The sequence below is a fragment of the Narcine bancroftii genome, chromosome 12 (assembly GCF_036971445.1).
Source record: "Narcine bancroftii isolate sNarBan1 chromosome 12, sNarBan1.hap1, whole genome shotgun sequence".
Lineage (NCBI taxonomy): Eukaryota > Metazoa > Chordata > Chondrichthyes > Torpediniformes > Narcinidae > Narcine > Narcine bancroftii.
This window is the reverse complement of record NC_091480.1, coordinates 16,060,899-16,088,053: the sequence shown is the minus strand read 5'-3', so window position 1 is coordinate 16,088,053 and position 27,155 is coordinate 16,060,899. Positions and strand designations below refer to the sequence as shown.

At 39.5% G+C, this 27,155-nt stretch overlaps 1 protein-coding gene across 10 annotated transcripts in view; it reads right to left on the bottom strand.

The window, feature by feature from the left end:
• The window catches only part of jmjd8 (jumonji domain containing 8), a 184,595-nt gene that overhangs the window by 24,486 nt on the left and 132,954 nt on the right, over positions 1–27,155 (bottom strand). For 9 of the 10 annotated variants that reach the window (XM_069906214.1, XM_069906213.1, XM_069906215.1 and 6 more), the window contains 2 exons: positions 5,093–5,182; positions 1,299–1,347 (listed from right to left, as the gene is read on the bottom strand). In XM_069906214.1, coding sequence (XP_069762315.1) covers positions 1,299–1,347; positions 5,093–5,178 — 135 coding nt within the window. In that variant the 5' untranslated portion in view covers positions 5,179–5,182. Of the gene's footprint in view, positions 1–1,298; positions 1,348–5,092; positions 5,183–18,253; positions 18,363–27,155 lie in introns of those variants that run through there. The other variant, XM_069906209.1, reaches the window with a different exon arrangement.

Genomic DNA, 27,155 nt, shown 5'->3' with positions numbered 1-27,155 from the left:
CTGTCGTCAGTGATGGGTAAATTAATGAAGAGTGTTCTTAGAGATGGAATATACAATTATTTGGCTAGACAGGGACTGATGAGGAGTAGTCAACATGGTTTTGTGTGTGGTAGATCATGTATAACAAACCTTATGGAATTTTTTGAGGAGGTTACTTTGACAAAGGGAAGGCTATGGATATGGACAAGGTTCTGCATAAGAGGTTGGTTTGGAAGATTCAATCATTAAGGTTGAATCCAGAGAGTAGTGATGTCAAATTGAAAGCCGGTGACGAGTGGAGTGCCCCAGGAATTGCTACTGGGTCCATTGCTGTTTGTCATATATATGGATGATGGGATGGTAAACTGGATTAGTAAGTATGGTGGTGTTGTGGACAGTGAGAAAGGTTTTCAAAACTTGCAAAGGAATATAGGCCAGTTAGTAGAGTGGGCTGAAAGATGGCATTTAATACTGATAAGTGCAAGGTGCTACATCTTGGTAGGAATGATCAGCAGAGGGCAGACATGTTAAATAGGTAGACATTTGTGGAGTGCCATAGAACAAAGGGATTTAGGAATCCTCTGAAGGTGGAGCCACATGTAGATAGGGTGGTGAAGAAAGTTTTTGGTATGTTGACCTTCATAAATTAAGAATATTGTGTGCAGTTTTGGTCACCGAATTATCGGAAGGATATCAACAAACTGGAGAAAGTTACAGCAAAAGGTTAAACAGGCTGGGACTTTGCTCCCTGGAGTGTAGAAGATTGAGGGGGTGATTTGATAGAGGTCTTTAAAATTATGAGGGGGACAGAGAGTAAATTGAGAGTGGGGGAAATTCAAACAAGAGGACATGGATTGAGATTGAAGGGGGAATTTCTTCACTCAGGCATGTGGATCAAACTTCCAGCAAAAGTGGTAGATGAGGGCTCAATTTTAATATTTAAAGAAAAGTTGGATAAGAGAAGTATGGAAGGTTATGGGCTTGGTGTGGGTCAAAAGAAAGTGTTCGGCATGGACTAGAAGGGCTGAGCTGGCCTGTTTTTGTGCTGTGATTGTTAAATGGTTATATAGGTGAGCTGTTCTTCTTGCAACCAGAGGTGGTTTAACAAGTGTTCAAAACCGTAAATAGAGAAGAACTATTTCTACTTACATGGATCAGTATTTGGAAGGCAAGATAGTAAATGAACCAGAGGCAGCATAAAACATCCTTTGTCCATGAAATTATTCATTTTCTCATGTATATAAAACATTAAAATACAGCCAAATTGCTTCCAACTCTATTGTATTTCATCAGAAAGTAACACATTGGTGGTCACTTACCTCATTCCGAGAGAGTCCTCTAATAACCACTGGCTTTGAATACGCGTACCTGCAAGTTGTGGACATTATGTTTAAGTTTTTATTTAGGACATGAGCATTTTATCCTCTTTGGGTTAGAAGAGATGGGAAGAAAGTTTAAATAATATGCTACCATTAATTTAAATTGCTGGTAGTTCTTGAACTCGAAGTTACTAATCAAAGAGATGTCAGTAGCAAGAGCAACTATATTCCAATATGCAAGCACATGAAACCAGGAATTATTTCAAGGACCCTGCTTGACCCTTTCACTAATTTCACAAATAAAACCGATTTTGCCCTGAGCCAACAATCCTGCAATGGTGATATTAGAAACAACTGTCATCATTTAGGTTGTTGCACCCCCGAATCTCTCATTAGTGAAATGATGACAAAACTTCTCAAGAATAAATGGACCAACAGATTGACCATGTCAAAAATATTTCTCAAAGGCTGTTGAGAAAAATTTTGTTTAAATTAGTACTTCAATTTCTGATTAACATACTTTGTGCTGATGTTTATGCCAGTTTGGCTGAGAGGTAAGTTAACAAAAGGAAAGAAGATATTTTCTAAAGGAGGAGGAATGGCCTATTTGGTCCCATGGCCCTGCTCCACTACTCAGCAAATCAATGCTTGTCCTCTACCTTGAGGTCGTAGTCATGCCAAATCCTCATTTCCTCTGATGTTTCTAATATTCAACATAGAGCATAAACATTACAGCACAGTACAGGCCTTTCAGCCCATGATGGGTGCTGACCTTATAATCCTACTCAACAATCTGAACCTTCCCTTTTTCTTGTATCCACATGCCAGTCTTTTAAATGTATCAGCCTCCACCACCACCCCAGGCAGCCACTACTCAAACATCTCCCATCAACTTTCCTCCCCTCACCTTAAACGGATGTCTTCTGGTATTTGCTACTATCATCTGGGGGAAAGAGGTGTTGGCGGTCCACTCTCTCCATGTCCAACAATATTAAAGACTTATTAATTCACCTCTCATCCTCCTTCGCCCCAAAGAAAAAAGCCCTATCCTCAGAAATCAAAGACTGAGCTTCCAAGTTTTAGTGAAAAGAGAAGTTCAATGATTCACAAACCTTTATGTAAAGAAAGCTCCTCTCATTTCTGTCCTGGACTGCCTGACTCTTGTCACTGTGATCCTGTGTCTGGACATCTTGCCACTGGACACATCTTCATATCCTTTGGAGCCCTCAAAGAATTTTGCAGGTTTTAAAATCACATCTCATTTTGCTCTATTCAATCACTCCTTATACAGCAAGTCTGCCATCCAGAAACAAATGCACCGAATCTTTGTTGCACTTTAATGACAAGCATAAACTTCATTTGGTAAGGAGAACTAAATGGTACTTAATACTTCAGATGTGGTTTCACTAAGGACATCAATAATTGAAATATGACATTTTTACTCTTGTATTCAAATCCTTTGATAATAAAAATCAATACATAATCTGTCTGCCTACTGCATTTTCACTTTAGTAGTCCAAGTAATAATGACACCTAGATCTCTTTCAACATTAATGCTTCCCAATCTCATCATTTAGAGATAAAATGAGCCTTTGTGTTTTATCTACCTAAGTTGATAACCTCACTTTTTTTCCTCCACATTGTGCACCATCTGGCCATTTTGTTTCCCATTAACTCAGCTTTTCTGGCAACTCCTGAAGGCCATTTGTATGCTCATCACATTCCTATTTGGTTTCAGGTCATTGACAAACTTGGAAATGCTACATTTGGTCTTCTCAGCCAAATCAATGATTGGGGTTCATACACTTCTCACATCACAACCCACCAACCCTTTTATTTTTTCATCCATCAACTTTGAATCTACACAAATTCATTTTCACCAATCCCGTGTGTTCTGTTATTTTTTAGCATCTTCCTGTATGGATCTTATCAAATGCTTTTTTAAAAATCCACATACAACCTATCCACCAATGCCAACCTTCTCCACCCTCCCCCATCCATTGGATCAGTTATTTCCATAGGGAACGTCAAAAGAATAATCAAACACGATTTCCTATTCACCGTTCTACATGCCAAATCATACACGTTGATATCGATATTAAAGATTTTACCATTTCCCCCAAGTATTGAGGTCAGCCTATCAGGTTGATTGTTCTCTGTTTAAACTCGTCCTCCTTTCCTAAGCAGTGGGCACACATTTTCTACTCCCTAATCTGCAGGAATCAGAATTTATAGAATTTCAAAGGTGATAACCATCTTATATCTATCCTTTTTAAAACATTTGGGATGTATCATTTTCCAGCCTCATTAATGTTTATAGGAATTTTTCTTCATTAATTGTTTGCTCACCTAATAGCCTGAATACACCTGAGATTGTCTGGTCTCCCCTCCAAGTACTGGTCAGTATTTGGAGGGAGGACTGCCTAGGAACACCAGGTGCTGTATATTTCTGAGGGCCGAGAGACAAAGTGGTGACTCTGTTAAAGAATTTCATGTATGTTGCATTCTAATTGTAGTATTACGTGACAATAATGGAACCTTTCCTTTTGTTATCCAGTGTGTCTTTTGAGTTTTTTTTCTTCTTCCATGAAGACAGAAATTGTTAACGCTTCTGTCATTTCCTTATTTCCCCTTAAGTTCTCCATTCTTTCTCTGTCAGGGATTTACATTTGCCGTCACCAGGAGACTTTTTCTTTTGACCTACCCTAAGAATCTCCGAGTCTCTTTATGTTTCTTACATATTTACTTTCACATTCTTGGTTCACCTTTATCAAATTTTATGATCATCCTTTGTTGAATTATAAACTCAGTTTCTTCTGGCAAATAAATAGCTATTTTCCTTCAATCTAATGGAATCTTTTAGTAATCTGTGATTGGACCAATTTTGTCTTGAAGGAATATACATTTGCTGTAACTCATGTAACAGAGAACTGTCCACTCTTATCTCCTAACCCTAATCTCATTTCATTGCACAATATTTGAATCTAAAATAATAAATCTTTGATTCCTCAATGAAAGATTCCTCAATCTTTGAATCTCAAAATTCAGTATTCATTCTCTGCATTATTAACACCAATTTCATTTGTCCAGTCAACATGTAGCCTTGATTATTGCATTGGATTTGTTGCACGCACCTGTGATTTTCCCATTTATAATGTATTCTATGCCACTGCTACCATTTGGAGTCCTACAGACAATTCCCGACCAGAGTTTAATGCCTTTGCATTCTTAGTTCCAGCCAGACGAGAAGGGGAAAATTTGTCCTGCAGCTTACTTAGATAGAATCCCAATAATTAAATGCCAACTTCAATCAATAGGCAAAATTCAGTCTGTAGCCCACACCAAAAGCTTCACAAAGACTCTCAACCAGAGGGAATAAAACAAATTATTTCCTCAAAAATATGCTCATAAATCATATCAATGCATGTATTTAGTGCCATTAATTTTCAGCCCAGGCAATAGTGGCATAAAAAAAGTAGCTTAAATTCAGAAACTTTTATCACCATGGGAATTTGCTGTGAAAATCACTGTATTTTCAGCAGAGAGATGATTAATACAAGGCAAAAGTTCCAGGAAATTATTAAGTAGCTCAAGTCCCTCATATCTTATGCCTGGGAATATCTTTACTACAGTAATGGCCAGTAGCTTGTCATATATTCATTAATTTCTAGGTCAATAAGATCAAGGTGCCTGTAGCACACCTGGCAACAAGGTCATGCTTCGATGGAATCCAATCCTTACTCCAAGTGGGGAGAGGGTAGCAAAGTGTACTATGTTTGATTACAAAAACATACCGGTGAACAAATTCAGAATAAGTCAAAGAGTCTCTCACTTCCACGTTGCATAATCCTTTGCCAACCATCTGCATGGAGTGATCCATATGCCTGTAAAAAAAAACCTGGTGCTTAAATATTTCTGAACATTTCATTTGGCTACGATGATTATATTCATAACTTTGCTTTTCTTTCCTCAGATATTCAAGAAGCTCAAATTGCATATGACACTCAGATTTCAAATTAGCAAATATTAAATGATATATAATTTCTTTAAAAAATATTTCACATGCATATGCAGTCCATAAAGTACATTTTCATTAATTAATGCAGGTGTACATGCATATTGTATTCAGTTCAGGGGATCGGAACTATTTTCCTTTAAACAGTCGAGTTTTCCGAAAGTCACAGGCAAGATATGTAAAGCAGCATTATGTAATAATCTGTCAGAAACAAATCCACTTTCTAGGACTTTGCTGTGCAAAAAAAATCAACATTTCAGAGAGGAGCCAAAATATTTTGTTCCCAAGATTCTCATTGCTGCCTTTAAGATTCCATGGCATTTCAAAAGGCAGAGGTTTTTCCCTCGTGACTTCACTAATATTTATCACACACTCTACATTAATGAAACTGATTATTAGACATTATCATGTGTTACCTGTGGGAACTGCCTGTCACATTTCTAGAACATCAATTTAAAAAAAAAAACCCAACAGGGGCTGGAAATATGAACTACAACAAAATGTTGAAACACTCAGGAGGTGGGACAGCACCTCTGGGAAAAAGAATCAGATACCCATCAGATCAAAGACTGTCAGAACTCAGCAATGTCTGTACTTCAAAAGTTCTTTACAGGTTAGAAATGGTTTTAAGATATACTGGAAGGGAAGTGAAGAGGGACTATATTAATGCACATCTTCTTCCTTTATAATTACGGTAATTTCTAAAAAAAATACAGCAGTTCTAAAGCAGATTTTTTCGGCACCTCATCTTCGAGCACAGTTTTTTGTTGTACATACAGGTGCCAAACCTTTTATACGGGATTGTCGGGACTGGACACCTGCCATTTTTCCAAATCTTCTAGATTGCAGAATCACTTTAAAATGGCGGTCCACTTAAGAAAATGCAATGTTTCAAAATCAGGGGACGAGGGAGTGAAATGAATTTCGATAAATAAAGACAATAAAAGACCATGATATCACATTTTTTTAAATTTTAAAGTAAAACTTCAAAATAAAACTAGCTCAGCAGGAAATGAAACATTGATATATGGAGGAGGCAGCACCCAAGAGAGGATTATTCATATTATTCGAGTAGGCATAAAACATACTCAAGGATTGATATGTTTTTGATGTCGGCCCATATTCAAGGGAATGTTAGGAAAACTGAACAAAGCTAGATTACTATCTGATCATTCACCCCTGTTGTTAGCAATAGAGCTGGAGGACATCCCACCAAGAACATATAGTTGGAGGTTAAACTCCATGCTACTTAAAAGGCAAGATTTTAGAGAATTTATTGAACGCCAAATTAAAATGTACTTTGAAATAAATACGGAATCAGTGAAAGACAAATTTATATTATGAGATGCAATGAAAGCCTTCATTAGAGGGCAGATAATAAGTTATGTAACTACGATGAAAAAGGACTACAATCGGGAAATAGAGCAGTTGGAAAGGGAGATAGTCGGCACAGAAAAGGAACTAGTAAAAAGGGATGAGATAACAAAAAAGAGAGAATTGGCGGACAAAAAAATAAAATACAAAACATTACAAACGTACAAGGTAGAGAAGAACATAATGAAAACAAAGCAAAAGTATTACGAACTGGGAGAAAAAACACATAAAATATTAGCCTGGCAATTTAAAACAGAACAAGCTAAAAGAACTGTCTTGGCATCAAGGAAAAAGGACAAACAAATTTCATATAACCCAATAGAAATTATTGAGAACTTTAAGGAATTTTATGAACAATTATACCAAACAGAATGAGGGGAAAGATGATAAAATAGAAGAATTTTTAGCTAAAATTGAACTGCCGAAATTGCAAGAAGAGGAACAAAACAAACTGATAGAACCATTTGAAATAGAGGAAGTACAGGATATATTAAAAAAGCTGCCGAACAATAAAATGCCAGGAGAGGATGGATTCCCAATAGAACTCTATAAAACATTTAAAGAGTTATTAATTCCTCCTCTCTTGGAAGTAATAAACCAGATAGAAAAAACACAAAATTTGACAGATTCATGTAAGACAGCAATAATTACAGTAATACCAAAGACAGGGAAGGATCCACTAACACCAGCATCATATAGACCAATATCTCTACTTAACTCAGATTATAAGATAATAGCAAAATTATCAGCAAACAGATTGGCCGATTGTACCAAAAATAGTAAAGCAAGAACAAACTGGATTTATTAAGAAAAGACGAACAGCAGATAATGTGTGTAAATTTATTAATCTAATTCATGCAATTCAAGCAACAGTGGCTGTTGCTTTAGATGCAGAAAAGGCCTTTGACAGAGTAGAATGGAACTATTTATTTAAAGTATTGCAGAGGTTCAATCTACCAGAAAAATATTAATTGGATTAAAGCATTATATAATGGACCACTGGCGAAGGAAACAGTAAATGGATATGTTTCGAGCCAATTTAAAGTAGGTCAACTAGACAAGGATGTCCATTATCCCCCCTCATTGTTTGCCTCGACAATAGAACCATTGGCAGAACTGATAAGAACAGAAAATAAAATAAAAGGGAAAAAAATAAAGGAGAAGGAGTATAAAATCAGCTTATTTGCAGATGACATCATAGTATACCAAACAAAACCAGAAATGTCAATGAAAGAATTACATAAGAAATTGAAGGAGTATGGAGAAATATCAGGGTACAATATCAACGCAAATAAAATGAAGTGATTCCAATGAGTAACGCGGATTATACAGAATTTAAAAAAGAATCACCATTTAAATGGCAAACACAAGCAATCCGATACCTAGGTATCAGGTTTGATAATAACTTAAGCCACCTGTACAAACTAAATTATCAGCCACTAATAAAGAAATTGCAGGAAGACTTAGAACATTGGAAAGAATTACTGCTAACGTTGATAGGGAGGGTATATTGCATTAAAATGAATGTCTTCCTTTAAGTAAATAAATACAATACTTATTTCAATCATTGCCAATTCCCTTAACAGAGGAATTCTTTAATGAACTAAAGAGAATAATAAGGAAATTCTTGTGGAGGGGAGGGGGGGAACCAAGGATAGCGTTAGATAAATTAACAGAGAGGTATAACTAAAATGGTTTGCAGTTACCAAACTTTAAAAATTATTATAGAGCCACACAATTAAGGTATTTATCAGATTTTTACCAGACAAGAGAAAACCAGACTGGACTACGATAGAACTAGATAAAATAGGGGAGAAAGTACCGGAACATATACTTATAAGTGGGATGAAAAGCTGGTGCATTATAAAAGCTCGCCAGTATTCCATCATTTACTTAATATATGGAAGAAGATCCACTTAGAAAGGAAAAAAAACGAATTATCAAATACCAAAATTGTTATTGACACAAAACCCACTAATCCCTTTTACAATAGATAACCTTTCCTTTAAAAAAAGAATCAAAAGAATAGAAGATTGTTTTTTGGGAAATAACTTATTAACATTTGAACAGTTGAAGTACAAATATGGAATAACTCATGGTACAATGTTTGCATATCATCAACTGAAAGCTTATTTAAAGGATAAATTGGGAAACAGACTGAGATTACCAGAAGGAAGCAGCTTTGAAAATGTAATTACAGACACAATAATAATTAAAAGATTTATAACAAACATGTACATTAAGATGCAAGATTAGGAAAATGGTGAAATAAGCTATAAACCTAAACAAAAGGATTTAAACATAAAGATAAAAAATGAAACATGGGAAAAGTTATGTTCTGGAACTATGAAGAATACAATAAATGAAGAATACACATGATACAGTATAATTGGTTACACAGGTTATATATCACGCCTCAAAAGTTAAAAGAATGGAATCCAACATTATCAGATAGATGTTTTTGCTGTAAGAAGGAAATGGGAACAACAATACATGCAATTTGGGCATGTACAAAAGTGAAAATGTTTTGGGAAGATCTAAATCAGATATTAAAATCACAAAAAATAACATACCAAAAAATCCAGAGATCTAAATAACATAAGTAAGGAATTAAGCCTCAAATTGGATAAAGCGCAAAAAAGATTATGATAGCCTTAACAGTAGCAAAAATATGTATAATGTCAACTTGGAAAATGGAAGAGAGCCTGAGAATACAGCAATGGTACATGGAAATTAATAAATGTATTCCATTGGTAAAAATAACATATAATTTTTTAAAAAGTCACATTATTTGAACAAATTTGGGAACCATACATGGAACATAACAGAGAGGGCTTTCCTTGGACCTCCACCCCTTAAAATGATAAGAAGACAAAACGACTTGATTCAGTGTGTAAAAGTAGATGACACATTTTTTTTGTTTATTTTTCATTGTGTGAAGACATTGTTTCATGGTATATGTTGAATATTGGTTTTGGAGGGGGGTGGGAAGGGGGGAGGGAGGGGAAAAAAGGGAGAAAATCCCACTGTGTATATTTAATGAGAAACATTTGTATATATTTTGGTTGATATGGTTCAGTGTGAAAAATAAAAAATTATTAAAAAAATGAATTATAGAAGACCCTTTCATTCCAACACACAGTATCTTTGACATAATACTATTGAGTTGGTGGTACAGGAGCATACAAAATCCAGTCAGCTAGGTTGGGAAATAAGCTTTGTGTGTGTGTGTGTGTGTGTGTGTGTGTGTGTGTGTGTGTGTGTGTGTGTGTGTGTGTATAAAGCTTTATGTGTATATATATATTAAAAAAATATATATACACACACGTGTGTGTGTGTGTGTGTGTGTGTGTGTGTTTGTGGGATCCAGAGAAATACTTTCATTGGGTTGTATGTGTACAGCCAGATGATAATAAACTTGAACTTGCTTAAATATTACAATTCAAATATCCTTCAGCATTCAATCTATTCACAAGATTAGGGAACCCTGAACATCCAAAGATCGAGGATATGGTCGAGAAAAAAGGTGCGTGACAGTTGCAAACAGTTAAAATCAAAACAATCTGTTAAGCAGTATACATAATGTAGGAGTTCACTAAGAGGGAAATAGATGGTGGTTGTTCGATGGCGTGGCAGGCAAAGTTAAGAATCTGTCAGTATATTAAAGACAAAAGAATAACTAGCAAAAGAATAGAGCCTCTTAAAGATCAACAACATAATGTGTGTATAGAGCCACAGGATATAGGTGAGATTCTTAACAAATATTTCTTATTTGTATTTATCATGGAGAAAGACAGAGGGAATGGAACTCAAGGAAGTAGAAAGAGATGTCTTGAAGAAAGCCCACATTAGAGATGGTGCTAGAGGTCTCAAAATGAATAAAAAATAGATAAATCCATAGGGCAGGATCAAGCATATCAAAGGATGTAATGGACAAAGATATTTTTTATCAGATTAAGCATAAATGAAGTGCCAGAAGACTGGAGGGTGGCTAATATTATACCTCTATTTTAAAAAGTCTACAAGGATAAGCCAGAGAACTGGTAGCCAGCATGTTCAATGTCAGTTGTAAGCAAGTTACTGTAACGTCAGTTGCAAGCAAGAGACAGGATCTACTTGTATTTCAAAAGGCAAGGATGGTTAGGGATAGTTAGCATGGGTTTATGTGTGGGAAATATGAAGAGGTAACCAAGAAGATCGATAAGGGCAAGGGCAGTCGACTGTCTACTTGGACTTCAGTATATATTTGACAAGGTCCCACATGGAAGATTTGTCCAAAAGATTAGGGCCAATGGGATCTAGGGAAAATTATATGCAAAGATGGTTTGGCAGTTATTGGGGGGGAGAGAGAGCTGTTTTGGTGATTGGATGCATGTGAGTAGAGGTTTTCCCACAGGAGTCAGTGCTGGAACCTTTGCTGTTTGTAATTAACAGCAAAGATTTAGATGTGAACAGAAGGCTTGTTCACTCAGTTCACAGATAACACAAAGATTAGTGGGGCTGATGACTGTATGGAGGGCAGCGATAGGGTGATAAAGATTAGTGGGGCTGATGACTGTATGGAGGGCAGTGATAGGGTGATAAAGATTAGTGGGGCTGATGACTGTATGGAGGGCAGTGATAGGGTGATAAAGATTAGTGGGGCTGATGACTGTATGGAGGGCAGTGATAGGGTGATAAAGATTAGTGGGGCTGATGACTGTATGGAGGGCAGTGATAGGGTGATAAAGATTAGTGGGGCTGATGACTGTATGGAGGACAGTGATAGGGTGATAAAGATTAGTGGGGTTGATGACTGTATAGAGGGCAGCGATAGGGTGATAAAGATGTGATGATAAAATGGAAGTGGTATATTTTAGGAGTACTAATGAGGGTAGGACATATATGAATGGCAAGGTCCTGGGAGGATTGAAGAGAACTTAGCATAAAAGTCCAAAGATCCTGGAAGGTAGATAATTTGTTAAGAGAGCATTTGCGATACTGGCCCTCATTAGGTGGGGCACTGAATACAAGAGCAGGGAGGTTTATGCTCCAACTTTATAAAACCTTGGTCAGACCTCAGCTAGAGGAGTGTTCACAATTATTCTCACCACATTACAAGATGTGATATCAGTTAAAAGGGTGCAAAGGAGATTCACCAGAATGTTCAGTTGTTACGATGACTGGTGGGACAAGGTCGGTTTTCTCTGGAGTGGAAGAGGGGGCACAACTGAAGTATAAACAATTCTAAAGGATATTAGATAGTGAAGACCATTGCCAGAGTTTGTAGCAGGATTTCGATCGGTTGAACTGGTGGGAAAAAAATGGTTGATAGAATTTAATGCAGAAAAATATGATGTGTGGCATTTTGGGATGTCTAACGTGGGTGAATGGTGAGGACTTGGGGAGTGTTGTAGAGCAAAGGCATCTAGGAGTACAGATGCTTAGTACATTGAAAGCAGCATCGCAGGTAGATAAGGTGATCAAAAAGGCTTTCGGCACAGAGGTCCTCATCAGTCAAAGTACTGAGTATAGAAGTTGGGTTTAATAAGATGTTGGTGAGTGTTGTGTTCAGTTTGGTCACCGTACTGTTGGGAAAATGTTATCAAGTTGGAGCAGGCGCAGAGAAGATTGACAAGGATGTAGCCAGGACTCGGGTAGCATGCTAGAGGGAGAAGGTTGAGTAGGCTAGGGAGTCCAGAAGGATCTCAAAAGTGGTGTACAAAATCCTGAGAGGAATAAATCAAGTGAATGCAGTGTCCTTTGCCCATATAGGGGAAAATCAGTAACTAGAGGACATAAGTTTAAAGCGAGAGGGGAAAAATTTAACAGGAACTTCTTAAACAAAATTAGAAGGTTGTGAGAAAGTACATTAGATATAAAGTGGCAATGATCAGGGGCGTAATGCCTGTAGGAGAGGCTGAAAGAGTTAATCAGGACATTCAAAAGGGCAGTGAGGCAAAAAATAATAATTTGCAGAATTTTCAAGAGTGTGGGCATTGTAGGGTAGTTCTGTTGAGAAGTCAGCTCATTGGGTCAAAGACCCATTTGAGTACTAGAACAATTCTAAAGAGGGATACAAAATATAATGAATAGATCTTGTCCCATGGGCAATACAATTAATTAAAATGTACAAAAACTAAAACCATAAGAAGCAGGAACAGAAATGAGCCTTTGATCCCATTGAGTTGGCTCTGCCCTTCAAATCATGGTTTGTAAGAGCATAAGACACAGGATCAGAAATAGACTATTCTGCCATTGGTTCTGCCCTGCCATTCAATCATGAGTTGATCCATTTTTCCACTAAGCCCTACTGTCTGGCTTCCTCATAGGCTTTGATGTCCTGGCTAAACAAGAACCTATCAACTTCTTCTTTAAATGCACCCAATACCTGTCCTCCACAACCTCCTGTGGCAATAAATTCTACAGATTTACTACTCTCTGGCTGAAGTAATTATTATGCATATCGGTCCTTTCTTTTCTTTTTAAAATATTTATTAATATTGAAAGTATAAACAACTGAACAATAAAACTCTATTATGTTCAACAGGATTAAAATAAAAGAAAAATTATCCAAATATGAACACAATTCAAAAATCCAGAAAACATTGGTAATATATCAAAGCGTAACAAAAAACGCAACCCAATGGAGAGGGAAAAAAATGAAATTATAAATTGTCAAGTTATAAAGTTGCTTTTTTTCCATAAATGGTTATGGTTTACAATATTCACAGTTGAATAAAACAATGATCTATCTTATCAAAATCAAAACAAAACAAGAAAATCCCAAACAAAAAGAGAAAAAACCTTATAAATTCAAACCCCAACCCATTAAGCAAAGTTTTAAAAAGATACATGGGAATCAGGTGACAACATCCTGGAACCTGACAGCACAGCACCAGAGCATTTAAACACCCCAATTCTTTAAGTTATGATAATAGTCCATTAATGGGCTCCACATCTTTTGAAAGTTAACATTTGAATCTTTAATAGTATATCTAATTTTGTTTTCTAGACTTAGCTAAGATGTGATATCATGTGTAGATGGAGTATGATCTTTCCACAATTGCATTTCTGGCTATTAACGACGTAAAAGATAAAATTTGGTTTAGAGTTGGAGTCAGTAAAACATCATCTTCTTGAAATGATCTGAATAAAGCAATTAAAGGGCACAGTTCTAATTTGACCTTGAGAATCACCGATAAAGTTTGAAAAATGCCTTTCAAAAATTTTGGTAGACTAGGGTAAGTCTAGAACATGTGAATCAATAAAGAATCTAAAATTTTACATTTGTTACAGAGGATATATATCTGAATAAAAACGAGACACTTTAACTTTAGACATATGTACTCTCGGACCACTTTAAATTGCAACAGTGTCGTGCACAAAAGGGAAGTCAAAAATAAATTAAGAACATTTGCAACAGGAATTCACACAAAGTCAGGGATCTTTAATTGAACAAAATGTCTATCTTGTAAATATCTAAAAAATGTTTAGTAAGTTAAATTTTGCTGCCAATTGTTCAAAGGAAGCAAAATTGTTTTGAATAAAAAGGTCTTTAAAACATTTAATACCTAATCTATGCCAGTCCTTAAAAACAGCATCTAGTAAAGAAGGTTGAAAAAGATGGTTAGATATAATAGGGCTAGCGAGGGAAACATTCTGAAATCAAAAAAACCTTCTAAATTGTGCCCATATTCTCAAACTATATTTCACAATCGGATTATCAGTCAGTTTATATAAAGAGGATTTAAAAGAAAGACCCTAGAATTGCCCACACAGATGTGCTTCTAGTAAAATTCAGTTCCATTTCTACCCACGAAGAGCGGTCAACTAATTTATCAAAACGTAACAAAAGAAGCAAATTATGTATATTGACTGCCCAATAATAAAATGTAAAATTAGGAAATGCCAATTCATTATTCTTTGACTTTAAAAAAAAATCAGAGGGTTGCGAGGAAATACTTAAAAATATATCAGCAATTATTTCAGTTCTAAGCAGACACCCTTTAATCCTGAAGTTGTACCCTCTCATCGTCAACTCTCCCACCTCGAGAAACAACCATTTGACAGCTATTCTATCCCTCAACATTCAAAATGTTTCAATGAGAATTCCCCCCCCCCCCCCCCATTCTCCTAAATTCCAACAAATACAGGCCAAGAGCTGGCATCCGAATGCCAGCTTTGGCATCCTTACTAATCAAAAACTTATAAACCTCTGCTTTAAATCTACTCAATGACCTGGCCTACATCACCATCTATAGCCACAAATTCCAAAGATTCGCCACCCTCTGGCTAAAATTTCTTCCCATTTCTGTTCGAGAACCACAGAACATTACACAACATAGAAACAGACACCTTTGGCTCTTCTCGTCTGTGCCAAACCATTTTTCTGTCTAGTCCCACTGACAGACACCCAGTCCATACATCGAGGAACATCCTTTCATTTCTTTTTTTTTAAACTTTATTTAAGATTTTATAACATGAATAACATATAGGATTACATTAAAAAAAATTAAGAATAAAATAATAAAATTACAATACAGTATCAGTAATCTAAATAAACTATACCCTCCCCAATAATTATTACACATTAATAACCCAACTCAAATTAGTCCAACCCCCCCTTTCCCCCAAAATAAAGAGTGAAGAATTAATAAAGTTAATAATATGTGAAAAAAAACCCACTTACAAAAAAACAAAAACATAACCAATTAAAATACTAACAAAAAGAAAAGTAATTAATACTAAGATATCAGACTTAAAAAACATATTTAAATCAAACTTAAATGCATATATTTAACAAACGGAGTTAAGATGAAACATATATTTAACTCAAACTTAATATAAAAAATTAGTAAAGTTAGTAACATTATCTATCAAAAATTCTTAAACAATAATCAATTCTTAAAAAAAAATTGTAGCATGAAAAAAAACTTTCTCTAAAGAGATAAACCTTCACCAAATATCAACTAACTTCACATCTATCATCATATTAGTCACAAAACCACCATCTTAAAACAAAATTCAAACCTCATTAAGCATTGTACAATTCAATTTTAGTACTCTTCCACCATTTTTCCCTTTTACTCTTGAATAGTTATCCAATAAAAGCTCCAATACCACATTTAAATATCCCCAATCATTACGTTAAAATTCAGATATCCAAATAATAAAAACACATCTACAACAAAATCTATATCTTCAACAAATGGAGCATAAACCACAAACAAAATTCAAGCCTCATTAAGAATTGTACAATTCAATTTATAACTTTCACCATTATTCCCTTCTTTCTCTAACTAAAATAGCAAAATAATATACACCAGAATTACCACTCCTTTCACCTTAAAGTTAAAGAAAAAATATAAAAAAAAACTTATCCATCCCATTCACATTTAAATTTCAGATATTCCTTATCTACTGAATAAACTTTACAAAAAAAACCACATCAATTTTTAGTTTTTTAAACAATCAAATACTTTATGCTTTTTTTATATTTAAACAAAAAATACCCCTTCACTCTTTAATCTAATAATACAAAAAAAAAGGAAATTGATATTCCAGTAATAACAATGAATGGTCCGAGACTCAGCTTGCCTTATAATCCACAGATACAACCTTATCCTGTAAATGTGCCGAAATTAAAAAATAATCAAGTCTTGAAAAAGAATTATGTCGAGAAGAATAAAAAGAAGTCTTTCTGTGTAGGATTAAATCTACGCCAAATATCAACTAAATTCAAATCTTTCATCACATTAGCCACATCCTTTCATTTCGAAGCAGTGCCCTCGAGACTCCAACTCTCCCACCAGTGCAAATGAGATTCACCCTCTCTTCCTTATCCTCTAAACACCAGCGAATGCAGGCCCAGAAGTAGGCCATTCCACAGGAGGTCATGGTCATAGGAATGGAGTACAGTGGATACTTGCCATGAGACAAGTTCAGGAGAAGAGTATCGAGCAGAACAAGCCTCTTTAGCTTCATTGACCTGACAAAGGCATTTGACACTGTAAACGGGGAGGCTCCTGGACGTTATGGATGCCCAACGAAATTCATCAAGATTATTCAGCTACTCCATGACGGAATGATAGGACAGGTCTTCTGCAGTTGTGAGACCTCAGCTACATTTGCCATTTCTAATGGGGTGAAGGAACGTGTACTTGTCCTAATCTTGTTCAATCTGTTCGTCTGGAGGGAGTGTACATCAGGTAACAACTGGATGACTCTCTTTGACCTTCGCCACTTGAACACACGGAAGAAGTGCCTCTATATAGTCATTCAAGAAACACTTTTTACTGATGTCTGTGCATTCTTGGCACAAAAACAAGTGATCTAGTAAATGCAGAACAAATTCTCAGATGCTGCTATACTCTTTGGCCTGACCATCAAACCAAATAAACTGCAGTACTCCATCAGTCCATGCCAAACACCAACACCATAGTACTAAAAATTACTGTTGACAACATCTAGCTGACAAATGTAAACAGCTTCAAATACCTGGGGTGCATCATCTTAAGTGATGGGTCTTTGGACAAAGAAATTGACTCCATGATCAGCAAGGCCAGCCAGGCTCTGGGGAGGCTGCACACAAGAGTGCTCAATCAACACAACGCCCACATCTCCACAGAAGCTGCGGTCATCCCTTTTCTCCTACATGGATGTGAGACCTGGACTCTGTACTGACGACACATCAAACAACTGGAGAAATTCTACAAGCGTGCCATCCGTTTTGGTCATGCAAAGTCCATCATCAGAATGGACAACCATCGTATGCCTCGCCAGCTGCTCTATAGTGAATTGAAGACCGGAAGGAGACCTCAAGGTTGTCCATGCAAGTGCTATCATGACGCTGTGAAGGAAACCCTCCGCCACAGTGGCATCCAGCCAAGAGAATCAGAAGCTGCGGCTGCTGACAGGTCCCATTGACAAGCCCTGCGCTGACGAAGCCTCCACCAGTTTTTAAGACAGGCGTTGCCAAAAACTGATGGAAAACCGTGAAAAGTGTCACAAAGCAGCAGCCATGGCGATTACAAATATGGGACTTCCAGTGCCCCCCCATTATGCTAGACTCTGTGCTTCCAAACTGGGACTGCAACGTCACCCTCCTGTCCACAGAGATATGTGAAACCTCGTTAGAACACAATTCGTTAATCCGTGGAATTGGACCCCAAAACTTGATTTTAGGATGCTACAAACTCAAAAATGGACTCAGATGGCTCATTTATAAGATGAGGATGTTAACATGTGGAGTTTAAAGGTCTTATTATAGGGTTTGAGTTTGTTTTCCTGCTTCCTGGATCATGGCATAGCATCTGTTCCACTGTATGAAATCCTGGACCCCTCCTCACTCGTGCTATGACCACCAGCCGCCTGCGGGGGGCGATCTCCGTCCCTGCAGGAAGACCAGCTCAGGGCTGACTCCACCTGGCCGGCTGTCAATCAGCCTGAGCCGGTCACTGTGCGTCTTGGGCCTGCTCGCTGCTCCCACAGTCCCGCGCACCCACACAGTGCGTTTGCATGGGTGTTTTTTTTTGCAATCGATGCAAAGCGGCAAATACAACCCCCCCCCTCTCTAAATACTCACCAGCCTCCGTCCGCCTCCACGACCTTCGGCAAAACGGCTCCAATCAAGGTGGAGGCGAGCACAACCCGCCAGGCGCACCGCTCCATCTCCCCGCGGAAAGGGGGCGGGGACTGGCTGAACGGAAGCCGCGAGACTCCGACGCCCCTGGTTGGCGGCTTCGCCCTCATGTGCCCTGCGCCGCCGAGGCCCGATGCACCATGGGAATTGTAGTTCCGTTGGTTCCGCAGTTATTTCCACGGAGTTTTGGCTGAACTCCGCCGACTGCAGTTCCCCTCATTAAATTCCAGATTGGAAATATTGGTTTCGTTGGGAGTCAGGCGTTAATGACATTTCGCCTCGGGTCGCTGCCTCTGCTCAACTATTATCTTACTCGAAAGTTCATCTGCTCGGTCCACTCAAGCCAACTTTATTTCATGCCATTTTTCATTAAAAAAAACATTTTTATTGAAATACAGAAAAGATATTAAAAGTGAAAAAAAATTTATACTACAGGTACGATTTCATCCAAGGTTTCATTCTCAAACAACTCATAGTTTAAAAAATAAATCTAAGCCCATGACCAAAAACGAAACTTTGGCAAACTCCTGATCAAACCTTATTAGTCAATGTGGTGAAAAGTAATTACAACCACGAGGACACCAGGTGACCTTGTCTATAAAGCAGTCCAGAGCTACAGTCGAGCCTTCCAGGTTCGTCTTGCAGAGACAAGACCTCTTAGTGGACATATTAGTTTATTCTTCTTTGCCTTGGCTTCGCGGACGAAGATTTATGGAGGGGATAAAAAGTCCACGTCAGCTGCAGGCTCGTTTGTGGCTGACAAGTCCGATGCGGGACAGGCAGACACGGTTGCAGCGGTTGCAAGGGAAAATTGGTTGGTTGGGGTTGGGTTTTTCCTCTTTTGTCAGTGAGGTGGGCTCTGCGGTCTTCTTCAAAGGAGGTTGCTGCCCGCCGAACTGTGAGGCGCCAAGATGTACGGTTTGAGGCGATATCAGCCCACTGGCGGTGGTCAATGTGGCAGGCACCAAGAGATTTCTTTAGGCAGTCCTTGTACCTCTTCTTTGGTGCACCTCTGTCACGGTGGCCAGTGGAGAGCTCGCCATATAACACGATCTTGGGAAGGTGATGGTCCTCCATTCTGGAGACGTGACCCATCCAGCGCAGCTGGATCTTCAGCAGCGTGGACTCGATGCTGTCGACCTCTGCCATCTCAAGTACTTCGACGTTAGGGATGAAAGCGCTCCAATGGATGTTGAGGATGGAGCGGAGACAACGCTGGTGCCTATTAGTTTATTAAAGGTGTCTTATACTCGCACTGCTGCTGTGGTTATTGTCCGTACATAATTACAACCACTAGGTCACCAGGGGTCATCCTGGTGACCTTGTCTATCAAGCAGCCCAGAGCTACAAGTCTAGCCTTCCAGGTTTGTCTTGTGGAGAGACATGACCTCTTAGTGTACATATTAGTTTATTAAAGCTGTCTTATACTCGCACTGCTGCTGTGGTTATTGTCGGTACAGTCAACACCTCTGCATTAATACCAAATTAAAGATTCAATAAAGGTCCACACAGTGTTTGAAAATTTAAATTCAGATCAGGAATTGGACTTTTCGCGCCAGTTTAAGTGCCTTGTTTACATTTAGGGCTCTGCTGTCCTAAACAGTGTTGGTGCTGCGCCATTGCTCTACAAAAGGAGCTGTAAGGTGTTCCTTCTGACCAATCATCCTTGGGCAAGGTGTAGAACCTGTTTAGCCTCCCTATCAGGGTCCCGTGAAGCCAATGGATGGCAGACGGTGGATGGTTTTTTACAAACAGATTCCACAAATTGGAATTTATGGTTGTAAAACTAAAAACGCTGGGCAGATGAATCCGCTAATCAGTGGCCAGGGTTCACCGTCCAGTATGGACACTGCAATTGAACAAGGCAATGGGAAACTACTTCAGTATTTTTCGCTTGAATAATTATGAACTCAACATCGACTGTGGTCTCACCTCAAAGATGGAGCCTTCACTTAAGGAGAACTGGGGAGGAAACAACTATAATTCAGAGGGTCAGAGATTGTGACAGATGGAGGGACATGATCGCACACATCGAATGGCAAGGCACCTGAATGATGTCTTAACTGGTTTTGAAATTCTATAATAGTATGATTTCCCTTTATGCATTCTCACTGTGAGATCATTAATTAACCCTGTTTCATTAAGATCAGAATCTTAGAAATGGAGCCATTGTTTTAAGTTTTTTGAATTTCACTGAATTCTGGCAGGGTACAGTGAACTGGAAGACAGAAGGAGGAAAACAAAACCTGAAGGAGTTGAGATCCAAGACAGGCAACCAGAAAATACACTTATCCATAGGTGCCAGAAACCAAGAATTTTACTGTACATCCTGATTATATGGCTCTCAGTTGTAACATTTTCACAGTTTACTTCTTACTCTATTGATGCCAAGTTTTGGCACGACTGTTGTGTAAAGTTGGATTCCAGTATGTTCAAGGTTCCATTTCCTATGTCATTATTTTCAACTATGAGTGCATGTTGCCTTAACAACACAGCGCACATCCCTGTTACTCAGGTGTATGTTTGAAATGTCTTCTTGGGGGGCAGAGGATCAAGTCATTACTTAACGTGTATATTTAAACATGCAGCATCTGTTGTCTATCTCGTTGTCGATCTTTGCATCCGATGAAATGGTGCAGCCGAGATAGGTAAACTGGTTGACCGTTTTAAGTTTTGTGTGCTCGATGGAGATGTGGGGGGTGGAGGGGGGGGCTGGTAGTCATGGTGTGGAGCTGGCTGATGGAGGACCTCAGTTTTCTTCAGGCTGACTTCCAGGCCAAACATTTTGGCAGTTTCCGCAAAACAGGACTTCAAGCGCTGAAGAGCTGGCTCTGAATGGGCAACTAAAGCGGCATCGTCTGCAAAGAGTAGTTCACGGACAAGTTGCTCTTGTGTCTTGGTGTGAGCTTGCAGGCGCCTCAGATTGAAGAGACTGCCATCCGTGCGGTACCGGATGTAAACAGCGTCTTCACTGTTGAGGTCTTTCATGGCTTGTTTCAGCATCATGCTGAAGAAGATTGAAAAGAGGGTTGGCGCGAGAATGCAGCCTTGCTTCACGCCATTGTTAATGGAGAAGGGTTCAGAGAACTCATTGCTGTATCTGACCCGACCTTGTTGGTTTTCGTGCAGTTGGATAACCATGTTGATGAACTTTGGGGGGGGCATCCGAGGCGCTCTAGTATTTGCCAAAGCCCTTTCCTACTCACGGTGTCGAAGGCTGTGGTGAGGTCAACAAAGGTGATGTAGAGTCCTTTGTTTTGTTCTCTGCACTTTTCTTGGAGCTGTCTGAGGGCAAAGACCGTGGAAGACTACACAAAAGAGTCTGGAAAAACAACCAACTGAAAAACCTCACAAAGATTAGCATATACAGAGCCGTTGTCATACCCACACTCCTGTTCGGCTCCGAATCATGGGTCCTCTACCGGCATCACCTACGGCTCCTAGAACGCTTCCACCAGCGTTGTCTCCGCTCCATCTTCAACATTCATTGGAGCGACTTCATCTCCAACATCGAAGTACTCGAGATGCAGAGGCCGACAGCATCGAATCCACGCTGCTGAAGATCAAACTGCGCTGGGTGGGTCACGTCTCCAGAATGGAGGACCATCGCCTTCCCAAGATCGTGTTATATGGCGAGCTCTCCACTGGCCACCGAGACAGAGGTGCACCAAAGAAGAGGTACAAGGACTGCTTAAAGAAATCTTTTGGTGCCTGCCACATTGACCACTGCCAGTGGGCTGATATCGCCTCAAATCGTGCATCTTGGCGCCTCACAGTTTGGCGGGCAGCAACCTCCTTTGAAGAAGACCGCAGAGCCCACCTCACTGACAAAAGGCAAAGGAGGAAAAACCCAACCCCAACCAACCAATTTTCCCCTGCAACTGCTGCAACCATGTCTGCCTGTCCCGCATCGGACTTGTCAGCCACAAACGAGCCTGCAGCTGACGTGGTCATTACTCCTCCATAAATCTTCGTCCGTGAAGCCAAACCAAAGAAAGAAAGATATTTATGTTATCGAAAGAATGCTTATATCTCCCTACTGTTATCATTCCACCTTCTCCTTTTCTATTCATCAAATTACAGAGAAGAGGTAGAGAATCTTGTGAAATGATGTGAGAATAACAGCTTGAATCTCAACGTTGGCAAGACAAAGGAGATGATCGTGGATTACAGGAGGACCAGAAACCACCACACTCCACAAACATTCAGAGATGAGTAGTGGAGAGAGTAGAGAGCACCAGGTTCCTCTGTCTAATTAAGTAGTGACCTATCCTGGACCCACAACATCTCCTCACTTGTCTGGAAGGTTAAACAGTGACTGCACTTCCCGAGAAGACTGAAGCAGGCAAAGCTACCGGCCACCATCTTGCCAACTTTCTACAGGAGTTCTATCGAGACCATCCTGGTCTGCTGCATAACAGTATGGTACAGTTTCTGTAGAGCATTGGATCGGAGGTCAATCCGCAGGACCATATGAGCGGTAGAGAGGAGCCCTGGAGTCTCCCTCCTCCCGTCAATGTGATCTACAGGGATTGTCTGAAGAGGGCTCGAAAATCATTGAGGACCCCTATCAACCCACATGGAGCATCTTCCAGCTACTCCCAATGAGATACAGAAATATCAGAGCCAGAACCACCAGGCTGAGAAACAGCTTCTTCCCATGGGCAGTGAGAGTGATAAACTGCTCATACAAACCCTCTGAAGCTCTACTGTAATGTAACAATATTTATTTATTTTTATATCTGTACATATGTACTGTATATGCAACGTTTGTATGTGTATTATGGCTGTAGGTCTGTTTGCATGTTTTTGAACCAAGGACTGGAGAACACTGTTTCATTGGTTGTACAAAAGGATGATAATAAACTTGAACTGTCTTTGGTATATTCTCTTTCTAGCTAATTATTAGGGATCACAAAATCTGTCATCAATTTAAAGTTTGTGCAGAAATGTGAGACAGCACATCTTTGTGAATTGCACTGTCTATTAGTACAGGAACCTCTTTGCAACATTACAAATAATATCACTGATGTCAACGTGTTTCATGTTAATCACAAACATATGTTGGCATTTCCTATTAAGTCCCTCTGGCCTTTCTGGGCCAGAGTTGGATTCTAATATTTCCTCAAAAATAAATAGCAAGTATTCCCTGAACTAACTAGAAACTCAGCGCTGGTGGCTGAATATCTGAAGAAGGAGATTGATACTTCTTTTAGAGCCTGGATGATGACATTAGTGAAGGAATGTAGTCTATGGTTTAAAAAAATAATTCAGCCACGATTTTTTGAGTGGCAGGTGTGAGGGTCTGTAGGACCACCACTGCTTTTACTTCAGTGATTCCAAAAATATTCAGGTTCATCAACAGAAATCATGGTAGGACTCCACTGATCCTTAGTGAAACTGATGAGCATTTCTCAGTGCTATTAGCTATGGAGCTTTGCGACCAGTGGTCACACCACTGATGTCAGAGATTCCATCAGAGATCATTGAAAGGTTTACATACTTCAAAATTCAAGCATATATATTTATTTCAGTGGAGGTGAATGTGCAGGGAAAATCAACACCAACTGACATACAGCACTGTAACAGGCCAATTCGGCCCTACGAGTCCACGCCGCCCAATTTACACCCCGTTAACCTACACCCCGTTAACCTACACCCCGTTAACCTACACCCCGTTAACCTACACCCCGTTAACCTACACCCCGTTAACCTACACCCCGTTAACCTACACCCCGTTAACCTACACCCCGTTAACCTACACCCCGTTAACCTACACCCCGTTAACCTACACCCCGTTAACCTACACCCCGTTAACCTACACCCCGTTAACCTACACCCCGTTAACCTACACCCCGTTAACCTACACCCCGTTAACCTACACCCCGTTAACCTACACCCCGTTAACCTACACCCCGTTAACCTACACCCCGTTAACCTACACCCCGTTAACCTACACCCCGTTAACCTACACCCCGTTAACCTACACCCCGTTAACCTACACCCCGTTAACCTACACCCCGTTAACCTACACCCCGTTAACCTACACCCCGTTAACCTACACCCCGTTAACCTACACCCCGTTAACCTACACCCCGTTAACCTACACCCCGTTAACCTACACCCCGTTAACCTACACCCCGTTAACCTACACCCCGTTAACCTACACCCCGTTAACCTACACCCCGTTAACCTACACCCCGTTAACCTACACCCCGTTAACCTACACCCCGTTAACCTACACCCCGTTAACCTACACCCCGTTAACCTACACCCCGTTAACCTACACCCCGTTAACCTACACCCCGTTAACCTACACCCCGTTAACCTACACCCCGTTAACCTACACCCCGTTAACCTACACCCCGTTAACCTACACCCCGTTAACCTACACCCCGTTAACCTACACCCCGTTAACCTACACCCCGTTAACCTACACCCCGTTAACCTACACCCCGTTAACCTACACCCCGTTAACCTACACCCCGTTAACCTACACCCCGTTAACCTACACCCCGTTAACCTACACCCCGTTAACCTACACCCCGTTAACCTACACCCCGTTAACCTACACCCCGTTAACCTACACCCCGTTAACCTACACCCCGTTAACCTACACCCCGTTAACCTACACCCCGTTAACCTACACCCCGTTAACCTACACCCCGTTAACCTACACCCCGTTAACCTACACCCCGTTAACCTACACCCCGTTAACCTACACCCCGTTAACCTACACCCCGTTAACCTACACCCCGTTAACCTACACCCCGTTAACCTACACCCCGTTAACCTACACCCCGTTAACCTACACCCCGTTAACCTACACCCCGTTAACCTACACCCCGTTAACCTACACCCCGTTAACCTACACCCCGTTAACCTACACCCCGTTAACCTACACCCCGTTAACCTACACCCCGTTAACCTACACCCCGTTAACCTACACCCCGTTAACCTACACCCCGTTAACCTACACCCCGTTAACCTACACCCCGTTAACCTACACCCCGTTAACCTACACCCCCGGTACATTTCTGAATGGCGGGAGGAAACCAGAGCCCCTGCAGACAATGGGAGAACGTACAAACTCCTTACAGACGGCGCAGGATTCGAACATAAGTTCAGTCCCAATCGCTGGTGCTGCAGAGACGTTGCACTAACCACTACGTCAACCATGCTACCCCAACACTCTGTTCAATTTCTGTATTTTTTTTCTGCTTACCAGACATTTCTGAATGAGATTTAAAAATCATCTTATTGATATTTCTGGGAAGAGCATGCTTCATCTCTTCTTGTCATCTTCAATTGCATTTAAAACCTCTCCCAGCTAAATATCAATCAGAAAGACCACAGGACCAAATATTTGACTGATGGGTAATGTTATTTTACTTAGATGTATTATTTGTTAAAACAATTTACTGCAGGAACTTTCAAACTCTTGCAGTACCACTACATACCTCTTGATGGCAGTGCTGATATGAGATCCAGATGAGTTAAATACACCACCCAACAGTATTGTGGTGTCAAAATGCAAACACTTTCCAACCCAGCAATCCAACTGTTATTTTTAAAATTTATGATTCAAACACAGAGCCAAGGGTTTATCAAAGGCTCACACGCACTACAGCTACACTATATGGGTCACCTGGAAAGAAAATACAGGGGTGTATTTCTATTCCTGTACCTTTTATGCGTACAGCGCATCACCAGATACTCAATGGATGCAGCAGAAACGTTGAGGTCATGATTACAATGTAGGGAAATGCAGCAAATAATTTGCACAATTAAGACTTCAAATTTGGATGACACAATTTTTTTTCAAAAGGTTTGCTTCCTGAAAAATAATTGGGGATTTTGATAGATGACTTCAAGTTGAACACAAAGATAATTTCAGATTTACTGTAGGAAGTTGGAGAAACATTAAATTGACTTTTATTTAATTTAGCATGTTTAACTGCATAATGATGCTGACACGTTGCGTTAGTTAAACTGACATAAAAAAAAAATTTCCGCTGACTTTCGATTCTACTGTTGCCTCTCGTGTCAGTGTCCAACAATAGTCGGCCGGCATTGATGGATTCCAGTGGCCCTGATACCGCATTCCCATGGTCACAATGTCCTGGTGAAACCTTTCACCATGTTCATCACTGACTTCACCAAGATCAGTAGGGAAGACGTCCAAGTGCGAATGCAGAAAATTAATTTTCAATGACATGCTGCATCTCATGGTTTTGTCTGTTTGAAGCATATTAAAAATATAACAGGAAATCACAAAAATAGGTTATATCAAAAAATGATTCATGACTGGAAAATTTTAAGATGATTTTTATGATCAGCAGTGTTCACAAAGCGAAATCTTCATTGTCCAGTCCATGAACCTCAAACAAAAACTCAGAGATCCCTAACATTCATCGAAGAGTTGGACAACGGACTTCAATTTAACATCTCGAGTTGCTGATAACACTTTCACTTGGCTTGAACCCAAGAGTTTCTGTTTCAGAGCTGAGAGAACTGCTATTGAACCTTACCGACATTTTTACTTAGCAAACTGTCTAATCATAAACTGCAGGGAGACTGATCATCAAGTTTTATTGTTCAATTTGTTGGTCCCACAAGCAGTTAGTTTCATTCAGTCTCACCACATCAGAGAAGAAGACGGTGTACATCGCTGATCATCGAATGCACCGTCACCACCTTATGGAGACAGCTAACGCAAATGTATTTAGAAAGAAACCAAATGATATCAACCACTATACAGCAGAAAGGATAAAAGCCTTCAAATAGCTAGAAATTCTCTCATGATTTCTGAAAAATGAGATTGATAACAAATGATTAAATCATT